Below are 26,374 nucleotides of genomic sequence, written 5' to 3' on the forward strand. Positions count from 1 at the left end.
ACCCACCATATAAAATATCAAGGATTCATTTTCCTGACATCACATTATCTGACCTTTTCTGCTTGACTCATACATATACTAGATATTGCAAATAAGGGAAACCATGGGACCTATGTTTCTTTGGGCCTGGCTTACTTCACTTAATATAATTTTTTCCAAGTTTTTCCATTTCCTAACAAATGGGGCAATGTCATTCTTTCTGATGGAGGCATAGAATTCCATTGTGTATATATACCACATTTTCTTGATCCATTCATCTACTGAGGGGCATATGGGTTGGTTCCATATCTTAGCTATGGTAAATAATGCTGCAACAAACATAGTTGTGCTGGTAGCTTTAGTGTGGTCTTGTTTGTAAACATTTGGGTAAATGTATTTTAATGTTTTTTTCTTTCATGCATGTGTTTCTAATGCATCTATAAGATTATCTCTTTGTTGCTTTGTATGTCCCTCCCCCATAGTATAACCCCTGCTTTCACTATATTTGATGTCAGTAAAACTTGTTGAGGAGATGGGGAAAAACCAGTTGTTTAAGGATACAGGTGGACCTGTTGCAACAATGAGAAGTACAAGTTGTCATGTCCAAAATGAGCTTTACAACGTCAGTGTGGGGGGGGGGGGAGGGGGGAAGAAGAAGGATGGGGATTGGGGGGGGGAGGGGGATAAAATAAAAAAAATAAATAAATAAAATAAAATATCAAGGAAACCTTCTCAGCATTACCAACCTCATAATACTAGCAAGTCTTTGTTGGATTAGGCTAACTCGAAGTGAGAATTCCCCACTCATTGGGAATTGGGAATCAAACCAGCCTAGGAGAACTAACAAGGGATTTCACTCCTGAGGAGAAAGTGTCTCGCACACAGGTATAAGCAGGGTGGAGCATGGAAACTTCCTCTAGTTCTCTCCCCAAGGAACACAATTCCAGAGCAAAAACACTGGGGGGGGGGGGGGGGATGGGAAGGGATGGGAAGAGGAAACAAAGGAGGAGGCAACAATGCTTGATAAGAAATGTACTCATTACCTTGCTCATGTAATTGTAACCCCTCTGTATGGTATTTTCAGAATAAAAATATGTACAAAAAAATCACGATGCATCTGAAAAAATAAAACAAAAAATGTCTAAATAAATTAAGTCTTTTTCATGTTTGAGAACCAAAAACGTCAGGCAGAAGTTGAATGCCAACATATCTCTTTTCTCTTGTGTAATCATAGATGAGCTTAACTGGTAGATTTTCTTCTGTGTAAGAATGGCTTGTCCTATGTTTTTTTCATGAACAAAAGTGTTCTCTAAATAGTTGGTTCCTAATATATCAGATTCCTCTCACTAGAACTGAGGCCAAGCAGACTATTTCTAACTTGAATTTGAGAACTTGTGGTCTATAATTCTTAAATCAAAATTTATTCAAAATTAAGAGGATTTGGGTTCTTCTTTATGTAAGTCGGCTTGTTTTACCCTTCAGACAGACTGAAACTCTTAATGGGGAATTTATAGTGTAGACTTTACCTTGTTGAAAATACTGTTTCTCTGTTCTGTAAGAAACATAGCTAACCAATGAGATTTCAGGTAATGAACAATAGCATTAGCTCTCATATGAGAGATGGCTCCCTCTTTTGTGTCAATGAAAAGCTTATATAAGTCTATTTTCCCTAACCTGAGCTTTCCACTTGATTATGTACCTGTTTTGTGTACTTTATGTTTGCAAGCCATTTATCTAGATACTTGATCTAAAATTCAACACGTTACTCCATGTAATACAGTGACAGAAAAATTATAAAATAAAGAAATATTCTCCTAAACTACCCTAACCTTAAAATCATGTTGGTATAGGAAGAAAGAAAGAAAGAAAGAGAGAAAGAGAGAAAGGGAGAAAGGGAGAAAGGGAGAAAGGGAGAAAGGGAGAAAGGGAGAAAGGGAGAAAGAGAGAAAGAGGAAGGAAGGAAGGAGGGAAGGAAGGAAGGAAGGAAGGAAGGAAGGAAGGAAGGAAGCAAGGAAGGAAGCAAGGAAGGAAGCAAGGAAGGAAGTAGAGAGCAAGCTTAATTACTCAAATAGTAGCAAATGTTATTTTTTAGATATATCTCAGTAAAATAAATTCAAAATAGTTTTCCCTCCTATGGTTTTCAATACAGGGGACATTTAATTATGTAAACAAAAACAAGGAGAGCAGTTTCATAGATTCTGTTTAGGCTGTAGTGATCCAATTATCTGGTCAAAGGGCTGCCAGGGTGAGTTAAAGTTTAACTCCCAGGAATTGTAAACCAAACCTAAAGCCACTGAACCTTTGGAGTTTGATATGATGATTAGAACATAACCAGAGTGACACGTTGAATTCGCCATAATCAAGGAACCTTTTTCCGGGTGGGGATCTCTGAAATTACTCAGGTATGGTCCATGAAATTTCATGTTTTCTTTTCAACTCCATAGGACTGTGGTTTCTGAGACAAATTAGAGCTTGAACTCTCTTCTATTGCTGAGACTAACCCAGGGAATTGTCTGGTTTGATTCTACACTAATGAGACAAATAGAAACCAAAAAATGTATCAGACTAATCAAGTTATCTCAAAATGAGAAGGCTGCCATGCTTTGCTTCTGGGTTTCATATATCTAGAGCTTAAAAATATATAGATTCATTTTTGTGGGTTCAAAAGTGGGATGATTGTGTTTAAAAGTTTATTTAGCCCTGGTGAGAGAGTTGTATTTGACTGCCTGTTCTCATCCTAAAGCCCAGGAAACAGAAATGTAAATAGCAAGAGTACTAGGATTAACGTTCTGGCAGATTTTGAGTTCCCTGTATGGTCATAATTACTATCATACATTAGACTTCTTATATTCAATTATCTCCACACTACCACCATCAGAAAAATAATTTATACTGTATCCTTGATATTTCCTCTGCTATTAGTCTTTTAATCAAAAAAGAATTCTTATGCTATTTGCTGTTCATTCTAGGAAGAGAAATAGTTATGCAAAAGTGACTGGCTTTAAATGTGTTAAATTTGAACCTTGGCATGGCTAATTATTAGATTGGTTCTACTGTTTGAGCAACTATAATGCAGATGTGTTTCACATTATCAATTTGTTCACCCCCAAAAAAAAAATTCATGTCAGGATATGATGGTTCTATCTAAGGAAATAAATCAATTCTTAACAAAAATATCCTATTCCTATCAGAACTGTCAAACTCCCCAATTGAAACATTTTGTTTTTGTGATTAGGAAGTTTCAAAGAACAGGCTACAAGTTACACATGTTTCTTTACAATAGCACTTCTCAGATTGTATTGTATATCTCTAAGAAGATGAAGAACACAATATTGTCAGTGGTAAACTCCTCTCTTGTTATAAATTAAGATCATTGTAAAAAAAATATTGTTCTAGTCCAAAGCATGCTTTCTAGGGAACATGTACGTTAGTGAATAAATCTGTAAATAAAATTTAAACCACTTGATAAAGCAGTGATATTATCCCCAGCTAAAGACAGAGCAGTAGACCAATGACATACAGGGTCTGGGAACTGCACTGGAACACCATTGACAAGAGCAATTTTAGAAGATGTGTGCATTTTGTTGTTCCAGTTTTTATCATGAATAAGAGAAGAGAGAAAATAGTGCAAAGAAAAATAAGTTGCTATCAGCAAACCTAATAACATGACATAATCTCTAAATATACTGAATACTAGTTTATTTCCAACTGAGCTAGTACCAAGTTCATCTTGTGATATTTTAAATATCAACATTTCCTGCACTGTGTAACAAATGTGCCACAACAACAACAACAACAAAATTGTCTACTACCTGGACATGTAGGCAGAGAAAGAGGGATGAAATCATTTAAAGAAGGTCATCTTACTATACATCTATTTTGCATAATAAAATTAATACATATTATGGCACTATGCTATCAAGTGCATTTCTAAGTAGCCTCCAAATGTTTATCTCATGTTGTTGTTAAAAGTAACAATATAATTTGAAGATATTCTTAGGACAAAATTTAGGTATCAGCAAGTTAACTAAGAGACTCAGCAAAACCCAATGAGCAAGAGGAGAGCCAGGTTCAAAAATCAGGTGGTCTGACTACAGCTAACAAGTACAATTTACAATGTGTGTAAATATGTTCATTCATGCAAGAGAGTACACTGCCTTTCTTAAGCTTAACTTTACAACAGAATATTTTCCAGGAAAAAAAAATCCATCAGTAGCTCTCTAACTTGATGTTCCTTAAAATACAGATTAAGAAAGAATAAATCACTTTTATAGCCCAAGTCCAATACTCATAACCAGGATCAACTGAATTCATTGCTTTTGAAATCATTACAGTCAAACACACCAAGGAATCATATGCTCTCATTATCTTTCAGAAAATAAGACTGTACCAGGTTTAGAGGCTTTTAAAATTAATTAGAAAAAGAACAGTGGACTTGTCTCCAGACAGAGCTAGATTGCAATTCTTTTTCCTTCCTCTTCCCCTATTTGTCACAGCCTCCAAGAACCTCTAAAACTGTCCATACTTACTCATTAACATCTCTTTGTCAAAACAAGTCATTAAAATAAGAAACTACATAAATAAGGAAATTTTGATTAATCACAGATTCACTTCCATTTATTGAGAGACAAGCTATAATTCTTTTTTTAAACATTAAAATACAAGGCAGATTGAGAGGGAAAGAGGGAACAGCTTACACTAAGCAAAATGAAAGAAATGTAAAATATCAACTGATGTGGAAGAAATAGTTGTATTGTAAAAGCTCATAGAATTCATAAACTTTATAGACCATGATAATAACAATTTTCCTTGTGAAGGATAAAATGTGTTTGTGACTTACTAAGTATCACTATTCCACAATACTGTGAGATATGTGAGATTTATATAATCACCTAATCTCAATAAAATTTATTTTAATAAAACACAAGGCATACTTGTGAGAATACTTCTCAAAACTCTTAGTAAAATGCCCAATGCCCCTTTTATTTAAACCCACAGGTCACTCTTGTTCAGTGTATACTCATTTTATCAAACATCCAGTTGATATTTGGAGGAAAAAAATAACTGTTTTAGTAACTGTCTTTTAAAATACTGTCATCACCTAGAAAGCAAGGTAGTACTTTGGGTACTATTGCACAAGGGTGTTCATTGCCACATGTGTCTCTAAATGACTCAATAAGTTCAAACAAGACAGCATTGATCTACAGAGGATAAACACCATTTTATCTTATTCATGGAAACAGTAACCAGGCTCCTCTAAAGTGCACTTCTAACAGTCCAAATTCTCCTAGGAAAAGGGCTGGAAAAGGATCCTCAGTCAGTGCAGCATTGACAGCTTGTATTAGACATTCAAATCCCATCTGCTCCCTGACCTGACACAGCAATTTCAGGCAGTTATTGTTAATAAATATTTATTGCCAATTGGACGAGGAAAGGTAGTTTGTAGTGACAAAGTCCTATCAAAACTACTCCAATTAGGTTACTGGCCTTAAACACTACAAATTTTCATTTCACAAGTACAATTTTATGTGGAATATTTTTGTGTGATGCAAATCAAACTTTAAAATACAGCCATCCCTTGGTAACTGCTGGGGATTAATTCCAGAGCCCCATGTGGGTACCAAAACCTTCAGATGCTCAAGACCCTAATAAAAATGATATAACAGATGCATATACTCCTCTATAGTTAAGTAATCTTCAGCCTCTTTTTATAATACCTAATACAATGTAAAGACTACGAAATAGTTGTTATACTGCATCATTTAGAAATCATCCAAGATAAAAGCCTCTATGTGTTTTGTGCAAACACAATATTTTTTCAGATATTTTCAATCTGTGAATGGGGAATCCACAGATTCAGAGGGTTAAATGTATTTCCATTGGTAGAAATAATCATCTTTACTAAATTATTCTGATGTCTTGATCACTCTCTAATTTTATTGTATTAAAATATGCCAGCTATTAGCATACAGACTTCTAGGTGGCGTGTTACATGTATTAATATTCCCATGGAATACATTTTCCAACAAGACTTTTCCTCTGATAATATCAAGAGAAGAGGATTAACAGGTACATAACTTCCTCTGTGTGCCATATTCTGTGCCAGTAAATAATATGTCTAAAGAGAATTTGTACATAACAATTCAGCCAGACAGAATGTCTAAGGGAGTAAATTGAATTTGTAATTCTGTAAAAATTCCACTTCCAATTAGGCAGTAATGTCTTCCCTTCCTCCAGCAGTTAGAAAATTATCATTGCTTTGGGATGCCCAATTGATTTAAAAAGCACTAGATTTAAATAAGTACTGTAGCACTTATTGCCAGAGATATTCTAGTTTACAAACATTTTATACAGAAGAGTTTTGCATGGGTTGATGTCAACTTTCTTCATGTTTACTGTCATACAAGTAGTTTCTTCACAATGATTGAATCATGATTTGTCATTCCAGTGGTACAAAGTTGGTTAACCAAAAATTACTCTTGCTTATTCTGTCTATATTTTAAGTACTGGTGAGGTAGTGGACCTTCACTCTATCTCATATTAGTGCATTTATTAATCCATTAAGATGGTAGATGAATAATGAATATTATGGTACACATGGAGAAAGAGACAAACCAGTCTGGGACATGCAAGTCCTGGTTAAAAAAAAAAAAAAACTTCAAGAAGAAGTTGAACCAGTCAAGATACCAATAGAACACAGTGAAAGAAAAAGGACAAGAGGATAATAAAATTCCTAGCGGACTGACAGGGGACTGGAAAAACATGTACAAATGCAGTGGGCTTTCATTTCTAGTACCTTTCATATTCTTCTATTTATCTATTTCATTGGGTTTCTGTAAAGTGCTTATTTAGTCATTAGGATCTTCAGAATGAAGTAAATAGGCTTACTAGATTTACTTAAGCAGCAGTCCCTCTGATTGTCTGCACTAGAAGTCTGAAATAAAAAATCTGCTACCAAGGAGGTTAAATTGGGCTGGCACATATGGATGTCTATCCTAGGATATGTCTTTTTTTTCTCTTTTTCTTTTTTTCTTTCTTTCTTTCTTTTTGATTGTGAGAATACCATACAGAGGGGTTACAATTACATGGGCAAGATAACGAGTACATTTCTTATCAAGCATTGTTGCCTCTTTTTTGTTTCCTAGGATATTTCTTTCTAATCCACTGTCCCTTTCATTTTCATATAACTTCTGCTACCTGTCACGCACATTGGAACTAGAAGGAAATTATAGAAGATCTTTCTTCCCTCCTTCCTTTTTTTTAAAATCATTGTCCTAGGATTTGAACTGAGGTCTTGGGCACTGTCTGAGCTTTTGTGCTCAAGACTAGCACTCTACTACTTTGAGCCACAGTGCCACCTCCAAATTTTTGGTAGTTAATTGGAGAAAAGAGTCTCATATTTTCCTGCCTACGCTGGCTTCAAAATCCTGATCCTCAGATCTCAGCCTCCTGAGTACATACATTTACAGGTATAAGCCACCAATGCCTGGCTATATGAGATCTTTTGATAGAGGAAAGCTAAGTGAATCTCCCAAAGACAGAAGATATATTTGATTTGGATAGGAATCCAGATGCAAAACTCCAACCCTCACATAGGCCCTTACTGTCCTACCACCTCCCAACCTACAAATTTTTAATTCAACCAATTCTGTAAGCAAATTCTAGGAGAACGATGAATAAGGCTTCCACAATGAAGAGGAATTCTTTTTTCCTTTAGTCCCCTCATTCTTTCTCTAAGTAGACTCAGATAAAACACTACCAGAGACTCAGGTTAAGGGAGACCAATTTTGTGAGCTGGGAGATTGCTAGGATCAACTCCCATTAGAAATACATGCACCAGGGGGCTCAGTGGTAGAGCGCTTGCCTTGCATGCCTGAGGCCCTGGGTTCAATTCCTCAGCACCACATAAGCAAAAAGAAAAAAAGCCGGAAGTCGCGCTGTGGTTCAAGTGGTAGAGCGCTAGCTTTGAGCTGAAGAGCTGAGGGACAGTGCCCAGACCCAGAGTTCAGGCCCCACAACCGGACCCCAAAAAATTAAAAAAAAAAAGAAATACATGCACCATAAATTTAGAAACAGGAGAACCATGGAGCATCACTAAAAACAAAGTAATTGTCCTGACAGATTTGGCTGCCATGAACTCAAATGCTTAGTGTTGAAAAAGAATATAGCACCTCTCATCTACAGGATGTACCCATCTCCCAAAAGAAGAAAAACTGGGCCGCTAAGTCCATGTCACTAAGGGTATCCCATATTATGCTACCTAATTTAGAAGTTTAAATGGAAACACAGATACTACCAAATACCAGATGTACCAGCTCAAATATTAATTCATCCAGGATAGGTGTAATGAGATTTGCTTGTTATAAATCAAATTTATTAGGATTCACTGTGTAAGCTATGAAGATATGGCAGTCTAAAATCTCCTATCAGATTAACAAATCTAGCCAAGTATTGTGGGAAAAGTATATGCATAGGAAAAGTAAGTTTGAATGGTGAGAAAGAGAAGACCTGCTAAATGCCAGCCTAGAGTAAACAGAAGGGGATGCCAGGGACTTGAAAGTAATATTTGTCTGTTTTTTTTAGAAGAGTTTACTCATTAAATGTTTTGATTTGTTATTAAAATCAATCAGGCATCACATTTACAAACATTAATCCCTCCATGTTGGTTCTTTATTGTAACAGATACTTAATATGGGTGCATTGACTTGAACTGCTATCACCCAGGAAATGTCATGTGGTCCCTTAATATTTTAAAGGATATTAATTTAAGTGATATTTTATTCTAAGAGAAAACATTATACAGTGTCCAGAAATTTTCCCTTAAGAAGCAAGCCATACAGTCAAACATTTTCCATTAAAATAAGTCAATAACTCAGAATTACAGTACTTACAGCCCAGTGGTACGGAGTGTTGGAATGACAGAAAGAAACCAATTCTAAGTTAAAGTAATAGATTTGAGACTCAGAATTTCTAGGCTTAACTCCTACTCCTATCACTTACTAGCATGTGACACTGAACAAAGAATTTCTTAGTACTTAAATCCTCAGCTGTTAAAGCCAGCATTAAGTAGATTAGAAATTATTATATGCAAAGTGTTTAGAACAATACTGAGTTATTATAGCCATAATTCTCATCACATCTCTGTGTGAACAAGACACTGCTTCAGTAGAAGTAAATGGGGGTAGGATAAGAAGAGGAAATGTAGACAGTGGGTTTGAGACTGAATTAAAGTAGATGACAAATTAACTTCATCCTCATCACTGGCTTCTAAGGAAATATTGAGGCTCTATCTCCCTGGCTGTTGCAGTTTTTCCAAAGTAGAAATGATTTCTGTCACTGACAGACCCACCTGATTTGGTTGATATAGAACAATTTGATGGAACCTGGGCCATTATCAAGGAAAGCAGAATAAACAAGAAGAATCCTCACTCCAAAGTGAAAATCTCTCCAACTTGGTTATTTTCAGAGTTACCACAAAAAATACTTAGCCCGGGCTGGGAAGGTGGCTCAGTGGTAGAGCGCTTGCCTTGAGCTGAAGAGTTGAGGGACAACACCCAGGCCCAGAGTTGAGGCCCCACGACCGGACCCCCCCCCAAAAAATACTTAGTTAGCCCTCAAAACAACTGATAAAAATGACTGTAGTGGGGCTGGGAAGGTGGCTCAGTGGTAGAGCGCTTGCCTTGCATGCCTGAGGCCCTGGGTTTGATTCCTCAGCACCACATAAGCAAAAAGAAAAAAGTCGGAAGTGGTTCTGTGGCTCAAGTGTAGAGCGCTAGTCTTGAGCTGAAGAGCTGAGGGACAGCGCCCAGGCCCAGAGTTCAGGCCCCACAACCGAACTCCCCCCCCAAAAAAAAGTTAAAAGTGACTGTAGTAGAAGAAGTAGCATAATAAAAAATGTAAGCACAAAGTAAATAGATCTGTCTCACATCAGTCTCTGAGGCAGAGGCAAAGGGACTTTGGAAGAACAGATTCATAAAGAAAAAAAAAAACCTAAACGTGGGAGGTGAGGGGACTGTGGACCAGCAGGACTGCCGTGGGAGCCATCGTGGTCAGTATCCATTTAACAGAAGTGGCTGGATAAAAATGTCAGACTCTACTGCCTATATTTTAGAACAGCATGTGTTGCTCTATGCTGAGTTCCATTCTTGAAACCTTTGTTCTAAAATCAAGGAATTGGAGCACACATTAATATGTTCATTAGTAATCATTGAATCTTGAGGCCATCTCTACTCCATACCATTCAACAACTTTTTTTTTTTTTTGAGGACACTTGTCCACATGGCAGATCCTACTGTCCTAATTGATATTTGGTATACCTTCCCTGTGAGATCAGGATCTTGACTTTTTCCTTGAGGAAGCTGGCATTATGCTAACATATATGGTCAGAATTAGTTGAGTGGTACCCCTCATCCATACTGTTTCAAGGTCAGGATTTCTCTAGATGCTATGGTGAAAACATGAGTGTAGTATGCCTTTATCTTTAGAACTGAGGAAACTGGCTTTGCTAAGGCCAACATCCAGTGATTATTTAATGCCAATGGAAAGAATGTGTTGATTATAGGATAAAAATGGGGCCTTAAGCAAATTATTGAAATCACAGTTCAGAAATTCGCTCAAACTATAGGCACAGATTCTGTGAAATTTTTGAGAGTATCACAGAAATAGAGGCAGATAAGACTAAATGGAGTGAATGTTGCTTCCTAAAATTTAAGAACACTGGCAGTTAAATTTCAAAGTCTTGTTTTGTAGAGATATACATAGGTTAATGCTTCCTCGTGTCTTTGTAAGTTAGCACTCCAAGCTAAATCTCAGGGATTTAAAAGGATTCTCATTGAATCTAAAGGGCATTTTTAAAGCAAGTAAATGGTGAAGTATCTTTTAAAGCAGATAAAAATGTGTCTCTGTAATGCCGTTTTAACAAGAATATGCTAAAACACAGATGTGTTACTATTGGGCCACAAGTCATAGTATTTAAAGCTTATTTTAAATGAAAATAGATTTCTATGTCTAAAATTACTTTAATCTTAAGTGAAAAAAGATTTCTAGATGTCAGGGTCATTTTGCAAGGATGATAATCTGTTGGACCGATAAGTGTGTTTAACTTTCCTAAGACTTTGGGAAATTTTTTAAATAAGTTTGTCTCTGAGTCTTAATTCTGACTCACTAAAAAATGTAAATACAAAATAAAAATAAAGGGAAAAAACCTATCTCTTCCCCCTGTATATTTTAATGTCCTGATTTATTCCAGTTGTATATACACCTGTGTACATACAGGTGTATATATATATATATATATATATGTATGTATGTATATATATGTATATATATACATATATATGTATATAAAAATGCGTGCAAATTATAATTTTAATCATAAAAGTATATATGTATAATTTTATTATATATGGTTATTTTTTTCACTGGCAAACTCTCAGGAGCTCCAATGTTATTTTTCTCCTAATATCAGTTAATTCTTTTCTCTGTACATAATTTTACTCCAACGAAAATTCCCCAGTATCTTAGGTTTTACTATTTTATTTTCCTAGAGTTAGGACTTAGAATGATCCCAAATAAAATGCTAGATGGATTTTAACTAGTAACAAATAATTGTCAAAGCATCATTGGCCCAATACACCTCTGCAAAAATAATTGTTTCTTTTTAGAAAGTTTTCATCACTACTGTTCTTAAGAATACTTAGAGTCTCCTCTTAAAAGTAGAGGTGACAAGCCGGGCGCTGGTGGCTCACACCTGTAATCCTAGCTACTCAGGAGGGTGAGATCTGAGGATCGCGGTTCAAAGCCAGCCCGGGCAGGAAAGACCGTGAGATTCCTATCTCCAAGAAACCACCAGAAAACCGGAAGTGGTGCTGTAGCTCAAATGGTAGAGCGCTCGCCTTGAGCTGAAGAGCTGAGGGACAGCGCCCAGGCCCAGAGTTCAAGCCCCATGAACGACAAAAAAAAAAAAAAAAAAAAAAGTAGAGGTGACAAAAACTTCTGTAACTCCAAGGAAGCCAGAGAAAGAATAAAAATGCAAGAGAGTAAGAGGCATGGGAGGAAAAAGGAATTATATGAACACTGGAAGGTGGAGGTGAACCACTCACCTCCCAAAGTACCTGTGTTATGGGGCTGTGAGAAGCACCTGTTGTTTTGGTGACCCACTCTGGCAATACTTCATAAGATGTTTCATCTTGAACCGACTGCTTTCCAACTATAACCTAGAAAACCAAAGATCAATGGAAAGTAGGAGCCAATACTTCTATTCCAAGATAAGATTAAAAGTAAATATGAAAGCTGGGTTAGATCCTGTGTCTAGTGATCAAGCATCATTTGGAAAACACTCTGCAAGGATTACTGTTTGGGTGCGATACGAATCAGCACATAACAGAGAGCTGGTAATGAACATGTGCCATTTTGGACTATATCTAAACGGGGTCAGATCAGGGTCCAAGTGAACCAAGAGCTATTATAATAGCTCATTTTCATTTCAGGACAGACGCTAAGTCACAAAGTGCTGCAGATGAAGCTTGTGGTCCCACAAAAGAGAATGCAGACCCATAGCTTACCACCATCATGAGTTTCATTATGGTCCCTTGGGTTTGTCACAACTACATGTTAAGGGAAGCAGGTAGCTATTATCGTATCTCCATCTCCTGTCTACTTTTTCTTAAGGAAAAAAGTAAACTCTAGAACAGTAAAGTCAGGACCCGAAGATTCAGATCATCTGTCTGTCGCTTCCTACCTATGTGATCTTGGCCACATTAACCCACATTTCTCCATCTTGGTTTATTACCTGTGCTAAAAGAATAATAATGCCTACTTTACTGAGTAATTTTTTTATGAGTACACAGTTGTACAGAGAGGTTTCAGTTCATCATGTCAGTTTGTGAGTACAATGCTTCTTGGTCTATTACCCCTTCCATTGTTCTCCTCTCACCTATCCCAACTCTACCTTTATGAAGATAAAATGGATCATATTTTAAGGTTTTGAAACATATCATGCAATATGTGCTTGGTAAATGTTTGCTATTTTATTATTCTTATTTTAAAACTTTCGCAATATAACAGGTTAAAAATAAAACAGTATCTCAGGTTTTGTTTTAGTTTGTATTTTCCTGATTGTTCAAGATGACCATAATTAAGCCATAAGTTTATGAGCTATTTTCATTTGTTATTGCTGATTTTAAAGTAATCTTTATATATTACATGTCTCTGGCTTCTTTTTAATGTTATTTTGACAATATAGAAGGTGTAATTTTTTATGTAGATAAGCCAGTTAGACTTTATTATGACTCTTTACACATTAGTTTGGAAGACCTTCTCCTGAAATGAGTGAATTGTTCTGTTATGCTTTCTTCTAGTGGTTATACAACATTGTTTAAAGATTATCCCTTACACTTAGAATTGGAGCATGGGTTATTAGGTGATATGTCAACTGTGTCTCTTTCTCAAATTGTTTATGACACTGCTATTTGCAGATTCCAATATAAACACAACTAGGGTCCAAGGATTTTATTCCATTCCATTCACCTAATTGTCTATTTCCACATTTGATTTCTTGTTAATTTTGTTTACACTTTGCTTATACACTGTATGATATCAATACTTTACTGCATATTATACTGTCAGATATTGACAAAAACAAATTTTCAAATGTCAAAAAATATTATTGGGATTTTAGTGAGAAACATGCTAGATTTATAGATTTATAGGAAAAATAGACATTTTTATAATAATGAAATAACATGCTCTTTTGGTCTTTCAGTAGAATTTTACCATTTTATCCACATAAGTTTTTGACATTTCTCAAACTTCAGTGGAAGATTCTATTTCCTTAATGTTTCCTCTCACATTTTGTTTGACTTTTCTCTTAGAAAATATTTATACTTGCCTTTGCAGCATTCTTTTATTTGTTGTAATAGTCTTACATGGTTGATTTATTAGTTCCTAATGAGACTGAATAATTGCACTGTTTCAATATTGAGGATAAAGTGTGTTACATGTTTACTGACAGATGCTATTTGCCAATAAAAGGATGGATTGTTCTACTGATAACCTTAGAAGTGTTTGTTATTTTTTAACAACAAAAGTTTCATTTAATCTTAAATATATATAACCCCAATACACAAGTTAAGTATCAATGTTTATATGCTTAAAAAAATAGAACAAGTCTCAGAAAAGTTAAAATCATAAGACTTGTCTAGTCTAAAATTGACATAGCCAAAACTAATGCAAAATTTCTTACATATTCCTTAATAACTTGTTATTAATGCTTTAATGACAATAGAGAGGATTCTGGTTATTTTTCTGATGGTTTTTACTTCTGGAAAATAAGATGTCACATATTGAGACTGTGTGACATTTTTATAGCTACTGTAGGAATTTATAGATGGATGTTCTGTGTTAATTTTTCTTTGCCTCATAATAAAAGCCCAAATAAAGGCTAATTCTCTAACATATTTCCAAAATAAATCTGAGATCAATTGTATTCAATACCAAATAAAAACATTACAATGTGAGATGTTACCACCTCAGGTCCAGAGGCTCCTACTCAATTACAAAAGAACACCTCTCCACTGCTTTTCATTGAAAAAGGTTTTCTCCATATTCAATTTTTATTTTATCCTCTCCAAGCTATTTTTCTAGACTCTCTAAATGTGCTTTTCTTGTCTTACTGATGTTTTTCCCTGTTTATCATTTTGGTAGACCTTAAAAAATAAAGTTTAATACATCACTTTGAGTTTTCCAGTTATCCATATGTATTATACCTGGACCACAAAACCCTCCAACATTCCCACAACTTCCAGCAAATCCAAATCACAATTCTCAGTGCAAAGCCCTTCTGGTTTGCTTTCCCAACTTGGTTCTCCATGTGGGAACAATTTTTTGTGTACAAAATAAATTCATTTTATTCTATCCAGAATAGAGCTGCAATTGCAGAAGAGCAGATAACATTCATCAGATTCAGTACAATTTTGAAAAACATAGGCTTTTTTCCTTTTCATCTCTTCTCCTCTCTTCTATCTTCCTTCTTATTGCTGTATCCATGCCACCTCTCTGAACCAGATCCCACTGGTACTGGAGGCCATAGGGTCATGAACCCTTGTTCTGACCTTGTCCATCTGTGAACTCTGGATGAACTCTATTGAGCAGTGCAGCCAAGCAAGGGAGATAGAATGAATTCTATCCTCCCCTGACCTCTAATTCTTTCTTCATTAAATGGGCACTAACATTTGCAAATATAAAATAAGAAAGGCATATAGAAGAAAAAAAAGGATGATTTTATTTTTAGAAAACAAAGAAGTATTTCAAAATATCAACTCTTTTTCAAACATGTTGAAAACTCTTTTTCGAACATGAGATTCGTTTCCTTATCCCTCTATGAGGTAGGCATAAATAAATGCAGAGAAACAATAAAAATCAATTTGTCACATAATGATAGTTTCTTCTAGAATAGAGCTCTCAGGAAGTCATTGAAATATGGTATTTGGTTCAGGTCATTTTTACTTTTCATTGAGAGCAAATCAATTCAATTCCTTCAAATTGTTGGTCAATGTTTTTCAGTTATTCCACACGAATCTATTAAGTTAGCATGAGAATCACAAGTTAAACTTTTTGGACAAACAACCATGAGTAAAGATAGTCTCCATACTTAGCAAATGGACACGAATAAAAAAGACAGAAGCAAATAATTACAGTGCTGTGTGTAGCAACAATATGGTCATGTACTGGATTTGTACAGGCAGCCCTCATTGATATCCATGGACATTGTCAAAGAAAATACCACAGAACAAACATTTCAATAAAACCAGGAAGGAATGGTAAGGCCAAAATGGGCAAATCAAGAGACATGGGAAGGAAAGACACCCCAAGCAATAAGCTAGGAGTTACAAAGGAGCATGCTCTGTGAGTGTCAGGACATATACCTAGGATCCAGTCCTTAAATGAAAGTGAATCATGCTTATCTTGGGGTTCATTTCAACTAACATCAACTTATCTGACCTTTTCTGCTTGTCTTAGACATATACTAGTTATTGCAAATAAGGGAAACCATGGGACCTATATTTCTGTGGCCCTGGCTTACTTCACTTAATATAAAATTTTCCAAGTCTTTCCATTTCCTAACAAATGGGGCAATGTCATTCTTTCTGATGGAGGCATAGAATTCCATTGTGTATATATACCAAATGAACCCCAAGATAAGTATTCAAATGTTTTTTTCTTTCATGCAATTGTTTCTAACGTATTTATGAGTATTTTGTTGCTTTGTATGTCCCTCTCCCATGGTATAACCCCTGCTTTCACTGTATTTGTTGTTGGTATAATTTGTGGAGGGGAAGGGAAAAAACAAATCATTTAAATAGGGATACAGGTAGACCCATTGCAACAATGAGATGTACAAGTCGTTATGTCGAAAAATGAACTTTACAACTTTGGCAGGGGGAGGGGGGAGATAGGAAGGGATGGGAAGGGATGGGAAGGGAAAACAAAGGAGGAGGCAACAATGCTTGATAAGAAATGTACTCATTATCTTGCCCATGTAATTGTAACCCCTCTGTTCAGTATTTTCACAATATAAAAAAAGGTGAATCATGCTTCAGTTGAGGATGGTAAAACAAGACAGTTTAAAGAACTTCTCTAGAGAATCCAGTGAGGAACAAAATTTTAGTTCCATTAATTCTAATTCCCTTGTCTGTGTTCCTAGGTAAGCATTATTCAACCTAGCAGCAGCATGCACTGGTTGTTTAACCCTTTCTTTACTTGACTTCCAAACCATCTCACCCACTTGGTTTTCTGCTATATTTTCAATGTCTTGAAAGATCTTGGAAAAATAGTATATACTACTATTTCAGTTAAGAAGTAATCAACAGGGGCTGAGAAGGTGGCTCAGTGGTAGAGCACTTGCCTTGCATGCATGAGGCCCTAGGTTCAATTCCTCAGCACCACATAATCAAAAAAGAAAAAAGCCGGAAGTGGCGCTGTGGCTCAAGTGGTAGAGTGCTAGCCTTGAGCTGAAGAGTTGAGGGACAGCGTCCAGGCCCCAGAGTTCAGGCCCCACGACCAGACCCCCCCCAAAAAAAAAATAAAAATAAAAAATAAAAAATAAAGAAGTAATCAACATTTATGAGTGCATGGTTTTGATTCTATTGCCTTAATCAATACATTGGAAATTATTTTTTTTCAAAGTGTTCTAGTCCGAGATCTAAAGAATTAATAATGTACTAAATTAGGCAATATATTACAAAATCTCCATTTCAAAATTGACTAAGCTTTTGAACAAAAGTTCAACTTGCTTTTAAAAATATTTATCTGGAATTCAAATTCACCCACTAGATTAGGTCAATATTGGGAGAGTGTATGACTTTTGAGAAGTAAAAATTGAAGATCAAGAGTCTGCTTTATGTTTTGCATTGTTTTTATTGCATTGTTTTGTTGTGCTGGGGATGGGACAGAAGGCCTCATTCCTGTAGTGAAGAGCTTCACCACTGAGTAACCTCAGTCTGTAAAAGGTTACTTACAGCAAATTCTAAATCTTATTTTTTGTCCTAGTTTCAAAGACTTCAACCTAATTTTTTTAAATAACTTCAAAGTGAAGTCATATGTGATCAAAGAATAAGCAAGAATTATCAGAAAAGTCAGAGGTAAAATAGCCACATTGTATGCAGAGGATGACCTAATCTATCCCTGTATCAGCTGACAGATGTTCTCCCTTCTGGCATCTTACATTATTCCTTTGGGTGAAAATATTATGTTCTGAATAACAGTTAACAAATATGATGGAGGATTATTCTTCAATCACTTCAAAACTGGAATATCTATTATTAACTATTATTAATAGTGCAATATTAATAATCATAATTATCATGATAGCATTGACATTCCTTTAAGTATTATATATCACTATTCTATCACTTAAATAATAGTATTTTTAGCAATAAAATACCTTGAACTGCATTTTTATGAAATTATCATTCACATTTTTTCTTTCATTTGATTTTTCTTTACCCATTTTCCTACATTATTACTTATCGTTCTTATTCTTTAAATGATAATAAAAGTAATATAAAGAAATATCTAATGCATTTATTAGAAAACTTTCAAGAGGAACCATGATCAAATACCAATAGGCTTGTATTTGGTCCACTCCACTGGTAAAGCCATTCCCTCTGTCCTGAGCAGCTCCTATTCTAACCCAGCCCAATAACATTCATGCCAGCATAGAGAGGCACTCCAGGTATCATCCTACCACAGCCTAGAGTCTTCAGAATAACTATTATCCTTGTCCCGAGAACCTGTAAATTTGAGCAACCACCACATTTGCAATGAGGTTCAAATCATGTTTATGTTCCAACAGAAAAATCTAACAAAATGTTATACTTCTGTATTTATATCTTTGTACACAATATGGACCTGTGAAATTTTTCATCCTTTCTTAGATTGTACAAAGGGTTCACATGCTTCATTGAGTGGTACATAATCCAGGCTCATTAAACTTTTCTAAAACCCTCATAAAATAATCAATAACCCTGGTTTTGTTCAAATCTATCTTACATTTGTATCACCTGTTATTTGCACACACTGTGCTAGACATTTTTCTCTGGAATAGAGAAAGTGGGAAGATAAACATTTTAGGTAACATAGAACAGAAAAATGAAGCCCAATCTTTCAAATTTTTGATGCCCTATCTTATTGGTTTAATAATCATGCCTTTCTTCCTGTATCTGTAGGGACCATCCTTCCAATTTTTTAAATTGTCATGAACCAATTTACACAAGATCAGCAGTCTAAATGGATTATGAGTACTGTTTGTTGCTAACTTCCAAATTTCAACTAAATTCAACATTTTCTAACAACTTGTTGGGATTTTTGGGGGGGGGGTTGGTTTTACTTGTTTGGTCTTATTCTTATGGTTGCATTGTATTGTGGCTGTTAGTTGCTTGAATCTTAATGAGTGGGCTCGTTTACAGAGAATGTTTCCCTCCGTAAAGATGGCCTTTATGAACAGGACGGGGTTGCACTTGGCAACAGTAATTTACTTAATTTATCTTAAATTTGGTTTCAGTGAGCAACCCTAATTAACCTGATTTTTTGCTGATAATCACTCTCAATGGAATCAAATCACAAATCCGGGGATGGATTGAGCGGCACCCAGAAGGAAGCGGCCCTCCGCGCACTGGTCCAGCGCACAGGATATAGCTTGGTCCAGGTAGGAACTTCATGTGTAGTCTGCTAAGATTCGTCACTGAACTCACAGCACAGTGGGAGTCGTAGCATTCTCAGAGGTAAAACATGCAGAGTCGGTTAGGCAACTCATCAGATAGATTTCTCTTTACAGAAAAGAAAAGAAAAAGATTGTCTCTTTTCAGTTTTGAAGGTAGTCTTGATGGTGTTGATCCTATGATGGGTTATCTAGTCAAACATAAACATGTCATTTGAAAACAGAATCAGTACCTAAAGCCTGAGAGATTGTCACCATTGCCAAAGAGTGTCTTAAAATACGAAAAGGCAGGTGGGATTTTCAGTTCTTGGAGATGAAGAAATCATGTTTCAAGCATTGGCAGAGAACAAACTCCTCAGGAAGGAACTTTGGTTTCTAAAGAGGTCATTACAAATATAGGAATACTTCTAGATGAGAATGCGGGGTAGGAGAAAGAACCTTGCCAATCTCATTATTTGTTTGTTTGCTTGAAGTAGATACTAATCCAGTCTAAAATATATAACCTTAACTTTTGTCCATAGTAGAACATTTGGAAAAGAAAACAAGACTGGTCAAACTATTCATAGATATTTGTTCTTAGGAATTATCTGTAGCTCCTTTAAAGAATATATGCTGCATCAAATAGCAAAGTAGTGTTAGATACATATAAGTTATCCTATTAGAACAAATAATATTGCTCTTTTTCTAGTAAGAGAATTTATCTTAATCCTTCAACGGTGCCTTTCTACCTTAAACAAATTTAGGTGCCACTATGAATAAAAGTGCCATGTGATTAGTAGTAAAATATGTAGCAGGATCCTTTCATTATATTTGTCAGATTGCTAAGCATACTACATTCCATTTCCAACTAATTTTATTAACCATAATATGCTTTGTTATGCATAATCCAATGCTCAACATTATTTATATTCATCACAATGAGGAGTGCTACTTTACACTTTCTTAAGGTTTTAAAAACCCTATTATTTCATGTTTAACTTTTTCAAGTTTTATTTAAATCAAAGGAGACACTAATGTATTTATTTCAATATTTAATGAATGTTAAAGTATTTTATAATCATTAGTAATCATTTAATGTTTTCTTCTCTAAAATCCATATGCCACAAGTAAATAATTTAAAAGTTTTGGGTAGCTTTTCACTCTGCTTAAAGGAGTATTTTCTAAACATTAGAGAAAATTCTATAGAATATGTAATCTACAAAATAAGTATATTTAACTTTATTTTTAAGGTCTGGTATAGTTAAATGCAAAGAGCGAGTTTCCTTTCCTTTGGCAATCAATGCTTCTATAATATTTTATAAAATAAAACGTGTTTTTAAATAAGATCTTTTTTTATTTTTATCTTCCTGACATCTGAAATATACCAGTTGCAAGGGCAGTGGTAGGAGAAAGCATTTCAAAGCTTTTAAAAGCCATATACCACTCTTCATATATCTAAGGTGCTTCACGTCTCTTATTTTCCAGTCATAGAGACTAAGTATGGACAAACCTATCTAGAGCAAACTTTCGATTACCTAGCCATCACAAACCTAAGTTTAAAAACAAGGAAATTATGAAGTGAACTAGAGGTGTTTTCTAAATCATTATGTTCAACAAATAGAATTTAAGAGAAATAATCTTGAAATGTTAAAAATTTTTCTTTATTCTAATGCTGGCTCTTCCTTTTTCCCCCAAAATAAAATTCAGGGCAAGTTTCATGACTTTCCAATATTAAAAGTGTTTTTTTACTGAAACATTAATTAATTCTAGTACAATTATTTTTTTTAAATCACCATTTCCCTTCCCCATGCACATCAGAGTGGAGAGTGATTTTGATAATCTTGACATATGTTTCTGCTCCAGCTTGCTAGCTACAGTTTCTGACTTGGTTATGAAACAGAGAGAGAGAGGGAGAGAGAGAAAAATAAAAGCAGAAAAGGGAGTGGACATAGAGGTTTGAGCCTGTAATTCCAATATTGTAGCAGATCAATCTTAAATTCCAAGCCAGCTTGTACTGCATAGATAGACCCCCATCTCAAACTAAACAAAAGAGAACTAAGAGCAAAGGAGAAAAAGTCAAAAAAGTTTGTTTCTTTTTCCTTTGCCAAAGAGAAGGAAAGTTTTTTCTTCACTAATTCTAGCATTGGCTCTCTGGACCTGATAAGTATTGAAAGCATGTGGTATAGTTTATAGAATTTTTAGACTTCTACTGAAGACCTGGCTGCACTTTTCTCTGACTCAACTTCTTTCTTCTGAGCTCCTTTAGGCACTAGGCAGTGGATTTTGGAGAGGATGAAAGATAACATTTGGTTCCTCTATGTAGTCCAACCTTAGTTTCCGGGAGACAGACATATATTGCTTATCTTAGTAAATAAATCTACAGGTATAGATAGCACAAAGCAACCTCCTAGCTTCCAGAATAATAGAACAGCATTTTTAAGGATTAACATATGACAGCCATACCAAAGGTGGAGTTCCAAGGCCACTTCACCACTCACCTTTAGATAACTCAGGACCATTCCCCAGTTTAAAGGCTGGGAGCACATTTTCTATGTGTTGTTCTTTCTTACCATTCTTCCCCTGCTTTACATAAAATAAAAGGCACTTCCCAATTCCTCCCTCCAAACATCTTTGTGTAAATTCTAAAGACTCTTTTCACGTGTTTCACTAAGCTTTGCTAAGCTGCTAGGATATAAGGGAAGTAAAAATACAAAAAGGGCTTTCTTCTATCTCTTCATCCTCCTGTGGGCAAGGACCCTATGTATATCACTGAGATAATTTATCTCAGTGCATAAACCAGAGGCCCAAACTCCCTCTTAAAATCCTCTTAAAATAAAATCATATTCAGTTACTAACAGCGATCATTTAAAAAATTCTGCAGGACAGGAAATTGTGACTCCTCATTTTCACATTATAAGAAAGTTTGCAAATTTATTTTTTAAAAAGAGTCAATAATAAAGATTCATTAAAAATTTTACCCCAATGGGGCTGGGAAGGTGGCTCAGTGGTAGAGCGCTTGCCTTGCATGCCTGAGGCCGTGGGTTCGATTCCTCAGCACCACATAAGCAAAAAGAAAAAAGCTGGAAGTGGCGCTGTGGCTCAAGTGGTAGAGCGCTAGCCTTGAGCTGAAGAACTGAGGGACAGCGCCCAGGCCCAGAGTTCAGGCCCCATGACCGGACCCAAAAAAAAAAAAAAAAAAAATTTTACCCCAGTAAAAAATTGCATAGCTATGATTTAAGAATATTTTCATAAGAGAAAAAATAGATACTATAATTTAAAATGGTTTCATATAAAATACTCCTAAACTATATAGCCAATTTGTATGCTACTTTCATCTATATATTCTATAAACTCAAAAATGTTAATAATTAGGATTTAGCTCACAAGTTAATAGTAATCATAAAACCAACAAAATAATAGTAAACATTTATTGGGCATTCTTGTCCTATCTGTTCTGTGTATATTACTTCTTTTAATCCTTACTAACACACAATGAGATAGCTTCTAGGATCATTTACAATACCTAATGAGAAAAACTATGTCAAAAGTTTATATAACATAGAGGATTTATAAGCCATGATTCCATTTTTTTTGGCCCAAATTTCTGGCCAGCTTGAGAAAACTAAAAGCTGTTATATTGTAACCTTTAAGATTGTAATTTTAGAGATTAGTATATCAAGGTGTGCCAAAAATGTCTTAATATTTGAGTCCAAATTTTGTAACGAGTCATGTTAATATTTACTAGAAGAATTACTTTTGGATCACAATTTCTCTAATAACATAGAAACTTAAAATTTCGAAAGCTGGTATTTGAAACTAAAATCTCTAATAAAAATGTAAATATATACATGATGAAATAATTTTGAGTGAGTTAAAAAATCCCTTCTAATTTGTATTGGAAAATGTGGTAAATTGTCCATGATTTCCAATTAGAAGAGCTACAATCTAGCCTGTTCCTCACCACATACAAGTTGTATGATCTTGAACAGGTGCTTTAACTACTTTGGTCCTTAATTTCCCGAAAGATGAGCAAGTTCCTTACCCCACTCTATCAGCCATGATTTTGTGATTCTTTGTACTTGGAATCTAGATTACTCATAGTGAAAGAATAAACTTAGGCATGTGTCAAGACACAACTTCAAATTCTTGAATTTAAGAAAAAATAATTCTTTAGTCTCAATTCTTCTATCCTCTTTCTCTGAATTATAAGAAAGATGAAGGTGGTTATCAAAATTGAAAGAAGGCAGCATCAGCATCTGCTTTACAGTTTTAAAAACCTCACTCTATACAAAAGTGAAGATGAAGAGCATCTCAATCTACAAATGAGTAAACCCCTAGGCTGAGGGTTTAGAATTTTGGAATTTGCTACTTACATTCCAAAGGATTTATTTTGCTATGTCTTTGAAGTCTCTGATATTAAATGTTGGATTCTTGCTAAACAAGAATTTGAAACACAGGGTAATGAATTTGTGCTCTCTTATCACTAGCAGGGCAAATACAACTACCAAAAATAGCATTTTGCAAGTTACTTAATAACATGAGTTAGTTTTTTACATAGCAACTACTACAATAACACATACTTGTCATACTTGTGAAAGTTTAAACATAAGTTTGGGGTCTTTATAAATGGAATATTTTAGTAATTGATGACTAAATTTTTTTCATCAAAGGATATCAGTGTAACACAGACCCTACCTTGCATACAGTAGGCATTCAATAAATACCACTGATAAAAAAATTATTAAGTTGACAACTGAACTTTGTTAGGTAAACTAAATTGGGAGCCGAGAAAGAGAGCAGCATGGTATTCAGGCAAGGGAAAGGTTTATTTGTAGGCTTCCTCTAGTCAAGTTGGAAGCCCATGCAGCAGCAATAAAGAGGCTAAACCAGAGGCTGGCAGCGATTTACCAAGGCTAGGGGCGGGAGAAGGTGTGGCCACGCCCAATGTGGATGTGAACTGGGGTGGGGGGGGCGGGGAAAAGGTCACTGCCTCCAAGTGTGCCACTTACCTAGGTGATGCAGGTACTGTGTGGAGACTTAACCAAGAGGAGGGAGGAGTCTGTTCCACCTTCCCAGAGCCAACCTTACAAACCTTGGTATATGTACAATGCCATAGAGAAATATTTAGGAAATGAGCTACAGTGTTATCATGCAAACAGTCTTTGAGTCTGAAAAATGGAATTATTTTTGTGAGGGTTTTGTTCTTTTTTTAAAATTCCTAATGGTATTTTTCAGATTTTCTAAAGCTAGTGTGCATTTATTTGATAGTTAAAGAAAAAGAAAAGAAAAAAACAACTCTCACATTCTAATTATCCTTTTCTCGAGAGTGAATATACACTAGGAAATAGGCTGGTTCCTCCACCTGGAAATTTCTCCTTAGAATAAGGAAGCACATTCTTTAGATGAACACATTCAGAAAGCTTCCCACCCAATGTGGGTCGTTATACTAATTTGAATTGTACTATAACTAATGTTAAATATACACCTAATAAAGATGTAGACTCAAGAGTAGAGTAGACTCAGGATGACAATGCTTATCATATATTTTAAATAGTTTAAATTATATTATTAGTTTGTACAATTATCCTATTGATTACCTGTTGTTTCTTCAAGTCATCATAGCACAATCCATGATTATGAGCTCTAATAGTCTAATCACTTTCTTAAACCAATGTTTGCCCTGGGAAAAAATACAAGTTTTTTTTCTGTTTGTTTTCTTTCTATTATTGAAAACAATGAATCAATGGTATACCTTGATATTGCAGATCTATAAAACATTTCCTGACATAAAGTACATATAAAATACATGAGCTAAAATGAATGTGTCAAAGATTAAAATGATTACATAAGGCAGGCTCAAATGAGGAATACAGCAAACAATACCAAAAAAGATGAGGGTATTTTTGGATAAGGACCTATAATTTCCTGCATTTTATGCCTGAAATGAGAAAAATATTTACATATTGGGATGTTTATCAAGGGTAATTTATATTTTTAAGATTAAATATCCCTTAACTGTTTAATAAAATGTGATGGCTTCACATTAAAACAAAATCATCTTTATATTTTGAAGTTATATAACCACATAAAACTACTTCCTCAAATTCTTTTCTTGGTTATGAGTGTCTACATCCCAATAGCTAACTAAAATTCTGAATGCTACTTATATTTGTTTAAAATATTTTAAATTATTAACATGCAATTTTTAAAAGTGGAAAATAAAAAATATACAATCTGTCATTGGGCATGATTTTTCTTGTTTGATGCTCCTCTTTACTTTCTAAAGTTTCTCTAATAAATATGGATACTTTTGTGATAAAAGAAAAATGATTTAATTTTCAGGACTGGATTTATATCTGATTTAAAGTATAATTACTGCACATTAAGAGTAAAAAAAATTCTGGGAAAATTTTATGGAAATTTTTCATTATTTCCATACAGGTTCATTCAGCTATTCTTTCTAATCCTTTATACATTTGATATTTGCTTTCTGTCGATAGTGTCATATTTTTATTTTGCAGGTAGGAAATAAGCTTCAAAATTACACATTTAAAAGCCCATGTAAACAAACTATGATCCATGGGCCAAATGTGGCCAAAGCTATTTTCCTAGTGGTGAAGGCTACAAATGGTCTTGACTCTTTCTTAATGGTTGCTTTAAAACAAATCCAAAAATATCAATTATCTGACTATTTACAGAAAACATTTGCTGATCTAAATATTCATCCCATCCACTACTCTGCATTAAAAACCAACCAATAGATCTTAAACAAAACACCCTATCACAGAGAAATGTTTGAGTTTCTCCAGAGGAAGCTCAAAATATAACTCAATGATAACACAAGATCTCAACCCTCATTCATTCTACCTATGGATTCCACAAAGAGAAACATGGTTTCTGCTTCTACAAAGATATTTCTCATAGGGAAGACAGAAAATAAGTGAAGAAATAAAGTAAGCAAAGGAAATAGGTGCTGTGAATATCAAAAACCAGGTTGTATAACAGGTTCAGGTGACCTTCTTCAGAAAACTTGATACTAAAGCTGAGATGTACAGTTCTAGAGCAGACACAATAGGTCTATCAACTGTTAAAGGTCAATGACAAAAACAATCCTAGAGGCAGGGAGAGAGAAGAAACAAATAAGATGAAAAGGGATTTCAGTGGGTGTATAACACAGTAACACAGTAACATAGCTCTCAG

The 26,374-nt window shown here is 35.0% G+C and overlaps 1 protein-coding gene across 3 annotated transcripts in view; it reads left to right on the plus strand.

The window, feature by feature from the left end:
* Positions 1 to 2,285: 2,285 nt before the first annotated feature.
* A1cf (APOBEC1 complementation factor) overlaps positions 2,286 to 26,374 on the plus strand; it is a 64,801-nt gene continuing 40,712 nt past the window's right edge. For 2 of the 3 annotated variants that reach the window (XM_070021101.1, XM_070021103.1), the window contains exons 1-2: positions 2,286 to 2,381; positions 19,040 to 19,183. In XM_070021101.1, the coding sequence (XP_069877202.1) occupies positions 19,085 to 19,183 (99 nt within the window). In that variant the 5' untranslated portion in view covers positions 2,286 to 2,381; positions 19,040 to 19,084. The remainder of the gene's footprint in view (positions 2,382 to 19,039; positions 19,184 to 26,374) is intronic. The other variant, XM_070021104.1, reaches the window with a different exon arrangement.

This window comes from Dipodomys merriami, unplaced genomic scaffold (assembly GCF_024711535.1).
Source record: "Dipodomys merriami isolate MVZ:Mamm:240054 unplaced genomic scaffold, mDipMer1.0.p SCAF_14, whole genome shotgun sequence".
Classification (NCBI taxonomy): domain Eukaryota; kingdom Metazoa; phylum Chordata; class Mammalia; order Rodentia; family Heteromyidae; genus Dipodomys; species Dipodomys merriami.